The sequence below is a fragment of the Salvelinus namaycush genome, chromosome 35, assembly GCF_016432855.1.
Source record: "Salvelinus namaycush isolate Seneca chromosome 35, SaNama_1.0, whole genome shotgun sequence".
In the NCBI taxonomy this organism is placed as follows: domain Eukaryota; kingdom Metazoa; phylum Chordata; class Actinopteri; order Salmoniformes; family Salmonidae; genus Salvelinus; species Salvelinus namaycush.
In genome coordinates this window covers 22,066,213-22,084,008 of record NC_052341.1, presented here as the reverse complement: position 1 = coordinate 22,084,008, position 17,796 = coordinate 22,066,213, and the positions used below count along the sequence as shown (strand labels likewise).

The window sequence follows — 17,796 nt, the reverse complement described above, 5'->3', positions numbered from 1 at the left end:
CACATGACAGCCTGCTTGGAGTTTGCCAAAAGGTACCTAAAGGACTCTCAGACCATGAAACAAGATTTTCTGGTCTGATGAAACCAAGATTGAATGCCAAGCGTCATGTCTGGAGGAAACCTGGCACCATCTCTATGGTGAAGCATGGTGGTAGTGGCAGCATCACGCTGTGGGGATGTTTTTCAGCGGCAGAGACTGGGAGACTAGTCAGGATTGAGGGAAAGATGAACGGAGCAAAGTACAGAGATCCTTTATGAAAACCTGCTCCAGAGCACTCAAGACCTCAGACTGGGGCTAAGAATCACCATCCAACAGGACACCGACCCTAAGCACACAGCCAAGACAACGCAGGAGTGGCTTCGGGACAGGTCTCTGAATGTCCTTTAGTTAACCATACACAAGGTAGTTACTATACCTGCCCTACTGGCTGCTGGCCAAATTAGCTAAAGTTCTTGATTCAAGTTACTAAGATAAATAAAACGTCTCAAATTGGCACTTTTGCGTTAACGTCTTTTGAAGTATTTTCTGAACAGCTTCTCACTTTTTTGTTAATCCAGTTTTCAGTTCAACCACACACCATGCCCAAATGAAAAATGACAGTTGGAACTATTTTATTTCTTGTTTCTAGGCTACCAGTTACAGTGCTTTTAGCTTGCGGTTTGCGCCGTGCCTTTATGCAGATGGAATACAAAATGTTTAGCTAGTGTCTGAAAGAATTATATAGATTTAGTATTTGTCAAATTATTGAACATAAGTTGTACTTACTTAGCATATCAAAAAGCATATCAAGATCCTGATATGGACCTCCAGTCAAGAGCATATACTTTGTATGTGCTGAGAAACTGTACTATGTAGGCCTAATTTGTCTATAGGCAGCCGCCTCTGATGTGCAACATAGTCTGCTTCACGGGAACATGGCTCGCTCGAGATATTACTGTCTGACTCTGTAAAGCCAGTTGGGTTTTCAGTACATCGTGCTGACAGGAACAAACATCTCTCCGGGAAGCAGAAGGGTGGAGGTATATGTTTTATGATTAACGACTTATGGTGTAACTGTGATAACATACAGGAACTCAAGTCCTGTTCACCCTAGAATATCTCCTATATCATCAAATGTCGACCGTACTATCTCCCAAGAGAATTTTCGTCAATAATAGCCACAGCGGTCTATATACCCCTAAAGCCGATACCACGACGGCCCTCAAAGAACTTCACTGGACTTTTTGCAAACTGGAAACCACATATCCTGTGGCTGCATTTATTGTAGCTGGGGATTTTAAGAAAGCAAATTTTAGGAAAAGGCTCCCAAATTCTATCAACAGATTGACTGTTGTACTCGTGCTGCTAAAACTCTCGACCATTGTTCTACTACTTTCCAGAATGAATAAGGCCCTCGCCGGCCCTCCATTCGGCAAATCGGACCACGATTCCACCTTGCTCCTCCTCTCCTATAGGCAGAAACTCAAACAGGAAGCACCCGTGGTGAGGACTATTCAACGATGGTTTGACCAATCGGAATCCACACTTCAAGATTGTATTGATCACGCGGACTGGGATATGTTCAGAGTAGCTTCAGAAAATAATATCGATACATATATCGATACAGTGAATGAGTTTATCGGGAAGTGCATAGGAGATGTTGTACCCATTAATACCTACCCCAACCAGAAACGTGAGTAAGACATTTAGCTGCCTCCTCAGAGCATGTGCAGACCAGCTGGCTGATGTTTTTACAGATATATTCAATCTCTCCCTATCCCAGTCTGTTGTACCCACATGCTTCAAGATGGCCACCATTGTCCCTGTACCTAAGAAAGCAAAGGTAATTGAACTAAATTACTATTGTCCCGTAGTACTCACCTCTGTCATTATGAAGTGCTTTGAGAGACTAGTCAAGGATCATATCACCGCCACCTTACCGGTCACCCTAGACCCACTTCAATTTGCTTACCGCCACAATAGATCCACAGATGATGCAATCGCCACCACACTGCCCTGTCCCATCTGGACAAGAGGTAAGAATGCTGTTCATTGACTATAGCTCAGCATTCAGCACCATAGTACCCTCCAAGCTCATCATCAAGCTTGAGGTCCTGGGTCTGAACCCCGCCCTGTGCGACTGGGCCCTGGACTTCCTGACGGGTTGCCCCCAGGTGGTGAAGGTAGGAAACAACACCTCTTCGCTGATCCTCAACACTGGGGCCCCACAAGAGTGCGTGCTCAGCCTCCTCCTGTACTCCCTGTTCACCCATGACTGCGTGGCCAAGCACGCCTCCAACTCAATCATCAGCCTACAGGGAGGAGGTGAGGGCTCTGGGAGTGTGGTGACAGGAAAATAACCTCTCACTCAACGTCAACAAAACTAAGAAGATGATCGTGGACTTCAGGAAACAGCAGAGGGAGCACCCCCCATCCAGATCTATGGGACCGCAGTGGAGAAGGTGGAAAGCTTCAAGTTCCTCGGCGTACACATCACTGACAAACTGAAATGGTCCACCCACACAGACAGTGTGGTGAAGAAGGCGCAACAGCGCAACAGCACCTCCTCAACCTCAGGAGGCTAAAGAAATTTGGCTTAACACCTAAAACAAACTTTTACAGATGCACAATTGAGAGTATCCTGTCGGGCTGTATCACCGCCTGGTACGGCAACTGCACCGCCCACAAGCTCTCCAGAGGGTGGTGCAATCTGCTCAACGCATTACCGGGGGCAAACTTCCCGCCCTCCTGGACACCTACAGCACCCGATACCATAGGAAGGCCAAAAAGATCATCAAAGATATCAACCACCCGAGCCACTGCCTGTTCACCCTGCTATCATCCAGAAGGCGAGGTCAGTACAGGTGCATCAAAGCTGGGACCGAGAGACTAAAGAACCATCACTAGCACATCAGAGGCGGCTGCCTATAGACATAGATTAGGAATCACTGGCCACTTTTAGAAATGGATCACTAGCCACTTTAATAATGTTTCTATATCTACCATTACTCATCTCATATGTATAAACTGCCCTCAACACTATTCTATGGTATCTTAGGCACTTTTAAATTGTTTACATATTGCATCACCCATTTCATATGTAAACTCAGCAAAAAAAGAAATGTCCCTTTTTCAGGACACTGTCTTTCAAAGATAATTAGTAAAAATCCAAATAACTTCACAGATCTTCATTGTAACGGGTTTCAACACTGTTTCCCATGCTTGTTCAATGAACCATAAACAATTAATGAACATGCACCTGTGGAACGGTCGTTAAGACACTAACAGCTTACAGACAGTAGGCAATTAAGGTCACAGTTATGAAAACTTAGGACACTAAAGAGGCCTTTCTACTGACTCTGAAAAACACCAAAAGAAAGATGCCCAGGGTCCTGCTCATCTGCGTGAACGTGCCTTAGGCATGCTGCAAGGAGGCATGAGGACTGCAGATGTGGCCAGGGCAATAAATTGCAATGTCCGTACTGTGAGACACCTAAGACAGTGCTACAGGGAGACGGGAAGGACAGCTGATCGTCCTCGCAGTGGCAGACCACGTTTAACAACACCTGCACAGGATCGGTACATCCGAACATCACGCCTGCGTGACAGGTACAGGATGGAAACTGCCAAGGTTACACCAGGAACGCACAATCCCTCTATCAGTGCTCAGACTGTCCGCAATAGGCTGAGAGGCTGGACTGAGGGCTTGTAAGCCTGTTGTAAGGCAGGTCCTCACCAGACATCACCGGCAACAACGTCGCCTATGGGCACAAACCCACCGTCGCTGGACCAGACAAGACTGGGAAAAAGTGCTCTTCACTGACGAGTCGCGTTTTTTTCTCACCAAGGGTGATGTTCGGATTCACGTTTATCATCGAAGGAATGAGCGTTACACCGAGGCCTGTACTCTGGAGCGGGATCAATTTGGAGGTGGAGGGTCCGTCATGGTCTGGGGCGGTGTGTCACAGCATCATCGGACTGAGCTTGTTGTCATTGCAGGTAATCTCAACGCTGTGTGTTACAGGGAAGACATCCTCCTTCCTCATGTGGTACCCTTCCTGCAGGCTCATCCTGACAGGGTCATCCTCATCCTCCAGCATGACAAGGCCACCAGCCATACTGCTCGTTCTGTGCGTGATTCCTGCAAGACAGGAATGTCAGTGTTCTGCCATGGCCAGCGAACCCATTGAGCATATCTAGGACCTGTTGGATCGGAGGGTGAGGGCTAGGGCCATTCCCGACAGAAATGTCCAGGAAATTGCAGGTGCCTTGGTGGAAGTGTGGGGTAACATCTCACAGCAAGAACTGGCAAATCTGGTACAGTACATGAGGAGGAGATGCACCAGATACTGACTGTTACTTTTGATTTTGACCCCCCCCCCCCCCCCCCCCCCCTTTGTTCAGGGACACATTATTCCATTTCTGTTCGTCACATGTCTGTGGAACTTGTTCAGTTTATTTCTCAGTTGTTGAATCTTGTTATGTTCATACAAATATTTACACGTTAAGATAAACGCAGTTGACAGTGAGAGGACGTTTCTTTTTTTGCTGAGTTTATGTACTGTATTGTATTCTATACTACACCAATGACTGTTAAACAGCCACCCAGCACATCAGAGGCTGCTGCCTATAGATAGATTAGGAATCACTGGCCACTTTAAGGAAATGAAACTCTAGCCACTTTAATAATGTCTCCGTATCTTTCATTACTCATCTCATATGTGTATATATTATATTCTATTCAACGCCACTGTATCTTAGTCCAATGCCGCTCTGACGTGTGTGTATATATATATATATATATATATATATATATATATATATATTCTTAATCCATTCCTTACTTAGATGTACGTGTATTTTGGGTATATGTTGTGAAACTGTTAGATATTACTGCACTGTCAGAGCTAGAAGCACAAGCATTTCGCTAAACACGTTTATGTGACCAATAAAATTGATTTGATACCGTCAGTATAAATAAGATGTCCACATAGGTCTATCTCAGGATATCTAATTAGTCAATATCCGGCCATACCATGTATGATATATAGAAAAATATGGATTTCATATTTGACAAATTATTGAGCATGTGCTGAAAACTTAGAAATGCATCAGAAATCGTCCTTATTTTCAGCATATCAAGATCCGGATATGGACCTCAGCCAACAGAAAGAAGCATATTTGGAGTCAATGTAGCTTATTATCTTGAATGTGCTGAGAAAACACAGATAGGCGTTGTATACAGTCAGTATTTGTCAACATGAAGAGAGAAAATAGGATGTCACATATCTCAGGATATTGAACGAGTCCATATCCGGCCATAGGATATGTCCATGTGTGATATTCTGAGTTATTCCATTATCATACAGTACGTCTAAATGACACATCTTGATTCAGAATTTGTCGGGATATGGTGCAAATCCACAAAACTCAAAATATGCATTGGGAATGGTCTGTATTCTCTAGAATATTTTAAAAAAAACGTGTAATGTAAAGATATCCACTGATATGGACCCTTTCCGCCCAGTGAAACCTCCCTGGTCTTTGTAGTTGAACCTGTGCTTGAAATTCACTTCTCGAGTGACGGACCTTACACGTAATTGTATGTGTGGGGTTATTCAAAACACCTATTATTGAACACTGAATGAGTCCATGCAACTTATTATGTGATTTGTTGGATATTTCTTAATCTCTTGTTTCTTCTTTTTTGTTATTTTTTTAATTATTTGTGTATTAGTGTTGTACTGTTAGACATTTATTGCACTGCTAGGGCTAGAAACATGCTTTTCGCTGCTGCTGCTTTAACATATGCTAATCGGTGTACGTGACAAATAAACTTTGATTTGAAATGACACCGCACTGGATCTCTAAAATAGGGCTTTAGATTCTGTGAGCTGCTGCACATGAAGCAGACTTTTTCTGTCTCGTGTGTGTGTGTGTGTTTATATATTCTCTCTGTGTCTGTGTGTGTCCTTGTTTCGGTTAGAGGTCAAAGGATCTGGAGAGTGTGCTGTATTCATTTCCAGTTTCCATTATGTGGCTGGATTCCCATGATGATACTAACTTCCCTTTCCCACTCTGCCCTTGCCGGGACAAAACGCCTCTGTTGTAGGACCAACAACAGAAAGACCTCAAAGAGAGAGACTGTACCCAAAATGTTCCTCCAATAAAGTGTCCCAGGCCAAAGTGCCCCCAGAAGAGAGCTGTTTTTCTGACCAGTTTGTCCTGTCTGTTTTGTCAAGCATAAGGGCACTTGTAGTAAACATCATTCCACCTGCACTTACACACTCTCAATTCAAGGGCTTTACTGGCATGGGAAACGTGTATGTTAACATTGCCAAAGCAAGTGAAGTAGATAATAAACAAAAGTAAAATAAACAATACAAAAGAATAAAGACAAAAGAATAAAGACATTTCAAATGTCATGTATATATACAGTATTGTAACGATGTGCAAATAGTGAAAGTACAAAAGGGAAAATTAATAAGCATAAATATGGGTTGTATTTACAATGGTGTTTGTTCTTCACTGGTTGCCCTTTTGTGGCAACCGGTCACAAATCTTGCTGCTGTGATGGCACATTGGTATTTCACCTAGTAGATATGGCAGTTTATCAAAATTGGGTTTGTTTTCGAATTCTTTGTGGATCTGTGTAATCTGAGGGAAATATGTGTCTCTAATATTGTCATACATTTGGCAGGAGGTTAAGAAGTGTAACTCAGTTTCCACCTCATTTTTTGGGCAGTGTGCACATAGCCTGTCTTCTCTTGAGAGCCAGGTCTGCCTACTGTGGCCTTTCTCAATAGCAAGGCTATGCCTACTGAGTCTGTACATTGTCAAAGCTTTCCTTAAGTTTGGGTCAGTCACAGTGGTCAGGTATTCTGCCACCGTGTACTCTGTTTAGGGCCAAGTAGCATTCTAGTTTACTGTTTTTTTGTTAATTCTTTCCAATGTGTTAAGTAATTATTTGTTTGTTTTCTCATGATTTGGTTGGGTCTAATTGTGTTGCTGTCCTGGGGCTCTGTGGGGTGTGTTTGTCTCCTCTCCTCTCCTATCTCTACTGTTCTCTCTCTCGTTCTTTCTGAGACACACCGCTCCTGGATGAGGCTTGTTTTCTTCTGCATCAGAGCATTGTCTTTGTTTCCATCCTCTGGTTCAGTGAAAGGCTGTTGGGTTCAGTTCCATGTTAGAATATGTGTGATTCGGTTTTAAAAATAACTTGTTCTTGTGACAGTGCAGAGAGATGTTAGCACATGTTAAACTGTTCACATGGGAGGGTTGTTCTTCTCATAAAAACATAAATCGCATACCACAGAAATGAAGGCTTTAATATGTTTGGTAGGTAGACTGTTCTGTAAAAGTGTGAGGGAAAACTGGGAGAAACGGAATTGGGCCCATGACACATTGATATGACTCCTTTCAGATGTAGACACTCAGATATGAGCCATTTTGACACACATAGCTGCTGTAGTATTGACGTCATGTTGTGTGTTTCAGGAGCAGAGACATGACCTGGGCCAGAGCCTGGACTTCCCCTCCACTCTGCCCCCTCTGAGACGAGCCAAGTCCCTGGACCGCAGGACCACCGAGTCTGTCATGACCGTTAGTACCATTTTACTCTCCTCTCTTCTGTCGTTCCGTCTTACTACGTTACCTCTCAGGGTGTGCCTACTCAAACACACACCAGGGAGAGTTTGAAACTGAGAACATTGTAATCAGTGAGCGTTGTTTACCTAAGGCGTGTGTGCGTGTTCTTGTATGTGTGGGCTAAGCTGAAGGAGCTTTCTCTCCAGGGCCAGACAACACCACAATAGTTCTGCTGTTCTCCTAAAGCTGCGGGGTTAGAGGTCATCAGCAACACCAGGACTTTAGCCCGGCTGAGTTGTGGGGTTGGTGGAGTATACGGGTTGGGTAACAGGGTTAAGAGTATTTGGGTTGAGAAAGGGCCCAGCAGGCCTTAGCTAGTGTAAATGTTATGATAATGAGCCACTGTGTCCTATTAAAGCACTAAACCTTTTAACCACAGGGGACTGGAGTTTCTGGCTAGAACATCATGTCGTTACAGCAGCTTTGGTTGGGAAATGATACTCCTGGCTTGGCTGTAGTAATGAATGAATGAACCCATATTGGTACACAGAGTGCCTTTGTTGGTTCAATAAAATAGGCCGTCAAGGGATTGTTATAGTTTCATAAAGTTGATTATCTATTAGTCTGCACCTCGTGAACTTTGACAAATTCATTAGGTATTTTGGGGGGTCTTTTGGTTCCTACTCTTTTGGGCTGTATTTGCGACCAGGGTTTTTATGACTGGGATGTTAGATGATGATACTGTAAACTAACGGACAGTCAAGGGCACTGTGATCGGTGATGTGGTTAGGACATACTGTTTCAGAGCTGGTTGGTTGGTGTCCTGGATGTCCTAATGCAGTCCTCCATGCTACAGGGGGCAGCACAGTCTCCTCTCCTGTCCAGGTTATCTTCTTGCTACTCATGTGTTCGGCCATGGCCCTCAGGCCTCTGTGTGTCGCCACCCATTCTGCTGTGTGTGTGTGTGTGTCTCGTGTATGTTTGAGGAGTGTGTGTTTGTGAGAGAAAGAGTGTGTGTGTGTGTGTGTGTGTGCCACAAACCAGCACTGCTTCCCCAGGGCACTTTGTGTGTTTTCTTCCACTGTGTGAAACCACAACAGACATTCAATGTTTTATTGGACTTGTACAGAAGGCTCTGTGATGCTGAATGGAGTACGTACATATTTCCCCTAACCACTGCTCCAGGGTCAGTTACTATTGTATCCTCCTAATGTTTATGGTAGGATTGGTGGTAAGGTAATCTGATCCTAGATATGTGATCAGGGGAAACTTCTACCTCACGCAGAGCCAGCATGTGGATGGTGTTTTCCTGCTCTTTCTCAGACATCAAGTTTTGTTTTGAAGGTTGACCAAAGTTAACTGATGAAGGGTCTTTTTGACCTTATAAATGTTCGATATAGTCGTTACAAATATTCTAAATTGTCTAAATACGTTACCATCTAAGTAACAAAGTGCAGAAAATGTAGCATGTTGGATTTAAAATGCTTCTGTCAGCTATGTACTCTAGTCGCTTAGTCGGGTTAATTCATACTTTTCTTTCAGCTGTGAGTGCCTGTAAGTATGACCTGTTAAAATGATGGAGTCCTAAGTGGAACCAAGATAGGCTATGTGGTTTTTAAAAGGCTGCAAGATTAGTATCTGTGTGTTTCAGCATCTCTTGGTTCATCTTGCATGATCTTACTGTGTGGGTTCACTAGACTGCCACTAGACCACAGGTTGATTTAATTGGCATTTTTAAAGAGTACATTTTGTGTTATGCTTGTAGGGATGTTGTGTAATAATGCTGAGCATATTTGTTTCTCATTCCAGCCCGACTTGCTGAACTTCAAGAAAGGTTGGATGGTGAAGCTGGATGAGCAAGGACATGTAAGCAATAAATAAAACCTAGGAACTTCACCAGAACAACCGATGTTGCTTTTCTAATGTTTCAGGGAAATTGAATCACTTGAAAAAATAACATTTTATTGATGCCATGAGATTTGAAAATGGTACTTTTCTTTTTGGTGAGTTTATCAAAGTAGGCAGTCGGTTGAAGTTCAAACGTTATCTGAACGTTCACCTAAAACATTCTAGAACGTCTGTAGCATTCTATGGCCTTTTAGTGCCACGCGTCAGCCAGTCTTTGATGGCACAGCTTCAATGGGGGACAGTTGAAAGGGTACTGTGGTGCTTCTCTTTTTACAGCAGGTCTATGCTCTTTTACAGCTGTGTTGATTGTGTAGACTGATGGTCCAACGCTATATTACACAGTCTAAATTAACATTAAGCTTTCATAGAAATCATTACTTTTCAGAGGGCTACCAACATCACTTCGGTCTCTGCTGTCATAGGGGTTTGTTCTTGTCTTTCTCTTTGCTGTGTGTATTTCACACAGAATGTCATTACTCCATTGTTTCTTAGTTTCTCATAACTCTCACGGGCACTAAATGGATGTTTTATTCTCCGGCTACAGCAGTAACAGAACAGTTTCTGTATTCCCAGTGAACTCTGTGACCTGTGTTCCCTCTCTCCTTTTCTGAACAGTGGAAGAAGTATTGGTTCGTACTGACAGACCACAGCCTCGGATACTACAAGGACTCCATTGCTGAAGAGGTGACTTATTTTTCAATCCATCTAGACTGGTCATTCGTCCTAGTTTAACTGTGACCAACAGTAGCAATGGCAGTAGTTATCTTTAAAGAAATGGAATACATGTTTGCCAATACAGTTTTGTTTTTCCTATTGATATCTTCGTAAGTGCCCAGTTAAAACATTTAAAATCTCCAACTCCTGCAGTGCTGATAATAGTCTATTCTGTCTTCCTGATTTTGTTTTCATCATCTGTAATGTTGCTGTATTACAGGCTTCAGATCTGGATGGGGAAATAGACCTGTCTACGTGTTATAATGTCACTGAATACCAGGCTCAACGCAACTACGGCTTCCAGATACATGTAAGCCCCAATCACTCGCGTACAATCTCAGATTATCTTTATGTAATAACAATGATTTACATTTATGTATTCCCTTTTTACATTTTTTATTAAAAAGCTCTTCAATGTATGGATGTAACGCACCCCTTTACTATCACCCAATAGTGCAGCAGTTAATGTACAGTTTGAATCTAACGCCCTAACTGTCTTCCTCAGACCCAGGAGGGCATGCACACCCTGTCGGCCATGACTGCAGGCATAAGGAGGAACTGGATCCAGGCTGTCATGAAAAACGTGAGACCCTCCACTGCTCCGGATGTGGCAAGCAACCATGGCTCCTTCTCCCCACTGGAGGGACTACTTCGGCCGGACGTGACCCAGGACTCACTTTCCTCCGAAGCCTCGTCCATGGAGCGAGAGCCAGGGCCAGGCCCAGGCCCAGGCCCAGGCCCCAAGAAAAGTCGGGCCCGCGAGCGCCGGCGAGAGGGCCGTTCCAAGACCTTCGACTGGGCCGAGTTCCGACCCATCGCCCAGGCTCTGGCCCAGCAGCGGGCCCAGGAGTCCGAGCCCCTGCAGACTGACCTAGTCGACCCCGATCGGAGCCAGAGGCGGGAAGAACGAAGGAGGAGAATTGAGTCTGTGACTAGTTCCTCCGTGGACCAACCAGCAGGCCCTGAGGTTGGGAGAATGGACTATGAGAGTGGGGGAGGGAGTGAAGGCAGCCCTGGGGGTGAGTGTGGGGGTCCCCCCTCCCTGGAGAGGCAGCAGAAGGTGGAGGAGGAGATCGAGCAGCACTGGCAGCAGGTGGAGCAGACTCCCATCAGGGATGAGAGGAGGGTACCTCTGCCCTCGACACTGCAGACCAGGGAGACGGCCGAGCTGGAGAAACTGCTGGAGAGCTACAAGAAAGGGGTGAGTATGGGTTTTGTGTGCATGTGTACGTGAGTGCGCATGTGGTTCACTTGAACCGAGATCAATGCACTGTAAAAGGTTGGGTTCTTGATAGATCAGTGCTCTCCTGTGTTTCCTCATTTTCACCTTGTCCGTTCTGTGGTGCCTCTCCCAGGTAGAAGAGCTAAAGGTGCAGTTGGAGAGCTGTCACCAGCAACTGGTGGACTCCAACCAGCACAAACACAATCTGGAGGTCCAGCTGAAGACGGCTCTGGAGAGAGAGCAGCACGTCCGCACCGGATACATCTCCCCGGTAAGCACCACAGCTCTAGCTGTTTCTTCTTCTCCTCATCCTCAGAGCTGTTTTATTCTCTAGAGGCAGTCGTGTTGAGTTCATACCTGAGCTAAGATTTCATCAACTCAAAGTACAGATTGAGCTTTGTGTTCTTCTTCCATTTCGTAACCTCCTTTGCATGTTGTATTTTTATTGTGAGAAAACATCAAACTGACTGACATCAAAGCTACAAACCAGCTCCAGAATGTGCCTTTGCATGAGTCCGTTCATTGCATGTGAGGAGACACATGAAGATCTTGTTTTTATGACTCCTTTTTACAGCTTCTTCTGGTTCATCCCCTCTTGCTGTTGTTTTTTAGATGTAGGACAGATGTCATGAACTCATGCTAGTGTATTGAACATGATGCATTCAATTAATGATTAACATTAGATGGATACGTTTCCTTATCAACGTTCCTGTAATGCTGTAGATGGCATGAATGCATTAGGCCACTTGACTTCAACAGTAGAGCCATAGTTGTTGAAATGATGACGTTTGGCTCAGAACTGTATAAAAACATTTTTGGCTTGTTTCATTATGATTTTGTTTGCATGCATTTCATATTTTTTCATATTTTATTAACCACTGTTCTGACCATCCATTTTTCTTTTAACTGATGTGTGAGCCATACCATTATGCAGGTATTAGTTGTCTATTGGATTTTGTGTGTGTGTGTGTGTGAGGGGAAAAAGAGAGAGCGAGAGAGGTGATTATCTGTCCGTATGGTGGGTGAATTGATGCTTTTTGAATTCCTCACCACATATTGTGCAAATCTGTTGAGGTTATCAAAGACATTTGTTTTTTTTGGATAGTTTGTGTAACAATCAAAAAGAGATTCAGTTAAAAGGGGACTCTGGAGAAATGTTTGAGTTGATGGCTAGGATGTTCAGAGAGGGAGAGAGGGAATGTAAGCAGTTTATGCTGACCTTTGCGTTTTTTTCTAAAGCCTTCAAAACAGGGCATTGACATCCTCATAAGAAAGGAAAATAATACATTTCCTGTTCATGTTGTGGTTTTTACTGGAACCATACATTTTTACCTGCATTGTTACATTTGCAATTACGCAATGTGATGCAATGTGATGAGTGCCCTTTGAGAAATGTTTCTGTTTTTGTGAAAGACACGAAGAGTTGAGAAAAAGGAGATTTCAAGAAGGTTGTTTATCCCTAGGACCTGGTATGCCACTCATCTCTAAGTAAACCACCTAGCTAGCATTCATTTTGCATTACTTACCCCATGAAATAACTCTTAACCATTTAATGTGCATGCTCTTTTGTGATTTACTAACCGTGGCCATTAAATCTCTTTCCATTGCTCTAATTCTAATAATTTAGCCTACTGATGGAAGCTGGATTCTACCTCTAATGTTTTAAATCGTTATGTTTAGTTACATAATTTTGTAGTCAAAATTATAATTATTATGATTTCATAATGTTTCATTTCTATGAATCCAGAGGGAAATAATTGATGGATTACCTAAAACAATTTAGCTAGCCTTTTTCACCCCGCTGTGTGTGTTAACCAACTGTCTGGTCCCCTTTTCCAAGCTGGAGCTCCCTTTGGTTCTGGAGGCTGATATCGAGCCCCAGACGAAGAGCCCAGAACTGGTTCATTCTCAAGCTCAGAGCTTAGCAAGGAAGTACCAGGAGACCAAAGAGCTCCTGCAGCTACAAGAACTGAAAAAGCGCAATATGCAGGCACAGCTTGGACTCTCGCTTTCTCACCTCTCCATCAAGGAACCTTACCTTTCCGACCCCCAAACAACAGCCCCTCTGCACAGCCTGCCTCCGTCAGAGCCACCCGTCGAAAAGACCGTCAGCTTTTTGATCAAAGATAGTGCAGACATTATTCAAGAGTTAGAGGACTTGATCTCAGGAAAGCTCCTGACTCTAAAGGGACTGGATAGATTGCTACGATCTCACAGTGAATTCAGTCTGGAGGGTAGTCTGGATATAGGAGAAAAGGGTAGCTGCGAGAGGCTCTTGCAGAGCTGGAAGTATCAGCAGGAGGTAGAGAATGAGACTATGAGGAAGAGCTTGGCCAGGGCGGGCGAAAGCATCCGCAATTACGAATCACGACTCCTGACCATGGAAGACATGCTGGGAAGGGTTCAGGAGCAGAAGGTGGAGAGCCTGAAGAGCTCTTATGGACCTATGTGTCAAAATGAAGAGCACTCTGAAAGCCACGAGATCACAATCAGGACTTTGTCCCAGAGGGTCGAACTTCTAACGAGCGAAAATGGAGCGCTGCACCAGCGCTATCAGGAGATAGTGAACCAACTGACTGAGGCAGATAGGGAGATAGATAGGCTTAAAGCTGAGCTAATCAACTTGCAAGGTGGGAAACAGCACCTACTGATCCTAGAGGAGCTGAACGGAGTTAGGGCCAGACTTGCGGAGAGCGAAGCCCATGCTATCGACAGGGAGGTCTATGAGCGTGAGCTGAATGAGAAATCTGTGAAGCTTCATGAGGCGCTGGTCACCTTGGAGGTGCTAGGAAACAGCCTGAATGACACAGAGAGAAGACTGCAGCTGAAAGAGGCCACTCTCAAAGGTCTGGGATTCCAAATGGCCAAGGAAGGTGACGATACGCCCCCTAAGGAGAAACTCAAAGAGCAGCTGGAGGGCACAGAGGCCAAGCTCTTAGAAAAGGAAGCGCTCCTTCAGTCCACACAGCATCTCTGTAGAGAACTTCAAGCTCAGACGGTTGAACTTAAAACTAGAAACCAGGAATCTGAGAGACTCCAGAGTCAAAAACTTATAGAGGCAGAGAATGAGATTAGGATGATGCGAGCAAAATTAGAGGCAAAGTCAGCTCGGGGGGAACAAGAAATGAATGTTAATGAAGAGTTGATGCAGACAAGTGAGAAGCAGGTAGTAGACGAAAGTGTTATAAAGCAATTAGTAGGTGGGGTAAAGATGAAGTCTGAGGCCCTTAGTAAGGTGCTAGAGGTGTTAGCGAAGGTAGATATTAGTGTGGACAAAACGCTAATTGATATGAAAAGCACTTTACATATCACAGACTGCCTTGGGTCCTTTGAAGAGGAGTCGGATGAAGTAAGTCAGAGAGTAATGAAAAGGTTGGTATTCGAGGCAGAGTTCTGTAGTCGTCTATTAAGTGCTGTAGAGGTTAACCCAGGCGAGACGGAAGGTGGAAGTTCATGTAGTTTTGAAAGGCGTGTGGCAGAGCGTATGGTAGCTGAGAAGAGCATGTTGCTGTTGATGAACAGGATTTGTCCTCGACCAAAGATGGAAGTTGATAATGAGATGGCTGTGACTGCACAGACCATGGAAGCAGACCTTTTGAATTGGTCCAGCTGGCTTGATAATGACACCAACACTCTCATTTTGAAAGATTTAACAGAGACATTGCAAGATAAAGTGTTTTTATTGAACCTAATTGCCTCCACCATTGAGACATCCACTAATGACAGGCTCCTGTCCTTGGTCATAGCTAGCTTTGATTCCAGCAAACTAAAGAAACAATGGTCTGAGCACCTTGAAGACGCAGCCACAGAAGCCAACATGTCCTATCTCATCAGCAGGCTGAAGTTCCAACACGAGAAAGAGCTGAAAGAAACAATGCTTGAAAAACGTCCGATTGGCAACTCCGACTGTGCAAACTGCTCTCTACTGAGAGAACTGAACCAAGATCTACATTCCAAAATGGCGGATATACAGAATTATCTGTCGAGCCTTGAAAGCCCTATGAGTGAAGATACTAGACCAATAACACACATTCAGATCGAAGGAGAGCCCATTGACTCCCTGGACAAGGCCATTCAGCTACAGGACATGGTGGCCAAGCACAAGCTGGAGCTGCGGGAGATCAAGGACGTCTACGCACAGGAAACAGAAAAGCTGAGACAGGAGGTGGCAAAGGTGGCCGAGATAATGCGTTTAGAACGTGAAGAGAACGTGAAGGAGATCGACTCTCTGACTGTCTGTATGGAGAACCTGAAGAAGAAACACGAGATGGAGAGGAGTGTTCTGCTGGAGAAGTTCCACCACCAGATGGATGTCACCCCAGGAGGAAGCTATCTCACTGGGGCAGAGGATGGGAGGATGTCCCCTGAGACCTCCACAACCTCTGCCCTCAAGGAGCAAATCCAGGATCTGGTGGCCCAGGTCTCAACCATGACGGAAGAGATTAAGCGGAGGGAGCACCAGGGTGACGCAGCTACCCTCCGGCTGAAATACGACAAAGACCTGGAGAACCTGAAGGTGGAAGCCATTCCTTGTACTTGCTGTTCCTCCGTCCGTGATGCCTTCTGTCTCCTTGTGGCACCCCCCACCCTCCCCCGACCCCTTCCTACCTGCCCTTACCCCCCTTTCCCCTCTAACCCTGCTCTGCTCACTCTGCTTTCCTTTTCTTTGTAAAACAGTATCCTCCAATGTTGCATGGTTGACTAATTCACTGTTCAGTGCATGTGGTTGTTGACACTAGTTGTGTGCTGAGGAACCCATTTTGTTTCACAGGAAAAGGTTAGTTAACTAGAACTCCCAGACCTAGGGCAACTGGAACATTGTTAATGTGGGAGGCAACCCATCTGCCTAGAGAGACTTACCAGAACCTGTCCTAATGTCACATGAAAGTCAGGCTGACAGAATTTATTTTTAAGTCATGTTATATAGTGTCTATCAGCATATTTTCACATCCAATGGTAAATTGCCCCTTATCATACCATAAAGTATAGTTGCTGATGAAATGAGTTCCTCAGAAGGCACAGTTTGATGTGCTTGATGACAGATTCCTTTCTTCAATAGGCGTTGTATATTAGAAGTGTCGAAGACAAATGGTTGAACCCCTTTTAAAGCTGTCTAACTATTGAGTTATCCTCAACAGACACATTATTTAGGTAATGAGGTGGATATATTGCTTTTTTTCTTGAGAATGAAATCAGCTGCATTTGAAGATGCATGGGGCTTACCTTTTTGTCTTTGATGTTGTGATGTTGCTTTAACTGGCTAAACGTTCAACTTTTCCCCCCCTGACTTGCTGATTAACAGTTCATGATAATTGACAGGCATTCAAAACATTGCAGAATACTTGAAGCTTAGACGTAATTACTTTTTTGGAAAAGTAATGCTTAAAAGGAAGAAATGTAAAGCAAGATCTAATCGCAACTGAAAAGTTTACTAACCACAAGTCATTCCCTGATGATCGTCTACCCAGAATCTTGGGTACTGTATGTAAACGTAGAGTTACCCAGATGTTTCTATATGTCGTAGATCCTATGTTTGTATATATTTTGACTACAGAGTATTTCCAGGTAAAAATGTTTTCCTCCATTGTCATGGTCTCTCTACATTACATTATGTTGTAGATGTGTATTAGAATTACACACGTAATTTATGATCAGGCTCCAGCTGTACAGTCGTAGCTAAAAGTTTTGAGAATGATACAAATATTAATTTCCACAAAGTCTGCTGCTTCAGTGTCTTTAGATGTTTTTGTCAGATGTTACTATGGAATACTGAAGTATAATTACAAGCATTTCATAAGTGTCAAAGGCTTTTATTGACAATTACATGAAGTTGATGCAAAGAGTCAATATTTGCAGTGTTGACCCTTCTTTTTCAAGACCTCTGCAATCCGCCCTGGCATGCTATTAATTAACTTCTGGGCCACATCCTGACTGATGGCAGCCCATTCTTGCATAATCAATGCTTGGAGTTTATCAGAATTTGTGGGTTTTGTTTGTCCACCCGCCTCTTGAGGATTGACCACAAGTTCTCAATAGTATTAAGGTCTGGGGAGTTTCCTGGCCATGGACCCAAAATATCGATGTTTTGTTCCCCGAGCCACTTAGTTATCACTTTTGCCTTATGGCAAGGTGCTCCATCATGCTGGAAAAGGCATTGTTCGTCACCAAACTGTTCCTGGATGGTTGGTAGAAGTTGCTCTCGGAGGATGTGTTGGTACCATTCTTTATTAATGGCTGTGTTCTTAGGCAAAGTTGTGAGTGAGCCCACTCCCTTGGGTGAGAAGCAACCCCACACATGAATGGTCTCAGGATGCTTTACTGTTGGCATGACACAGGACTGATGGTAGGGCTCACCTTGTCTTCTACGGACAAGCTTTTTTCCAGAT

At 44.1% G+C, this 17,796-nt stretch overlaps 1 protein-coding gene across 4 annotated transcripts in view; it reads left to right on the top strand.

Moving 5' to 3' along the window:
• Positions 1–17,796, top strand: part of LOC120029525 (myosin phosphatase Rho interacting protein) — a 72,087-nt gene that overhangs the window by 36,521 nt on the left and 17,770 nt on the right. For all 4 annotated transcript variants that reach the window (XM_038974784.1, XM_038974786.1, XM_038974788.1 and 1 more), the window contains exons 8-13: positions 7,477–7,581; positions 9,376–9,432; positions 10,090–10,158; positions 10,409–10,498; positions 10,694–11,389; positions 11,544–11,681. In XM_038974784.1, coding sequence (XP_038830712.1) covers positions 7,477–7,581; positions 9,376–9,432; positions 10,090–10,158; positions 10,409–10,498; positions 10,694–11,389; positions 11,544–11,681 — 1,155 coding nt within the window. The remainder of the gene's footprint in view (positions 1–7,476; positions 7,582–9,375; positions 9,433–10,089; positions 10,159–10,408; positions 10,499–10,693; positions 11,390–11,543; positions 11,682–17,796) is intronic.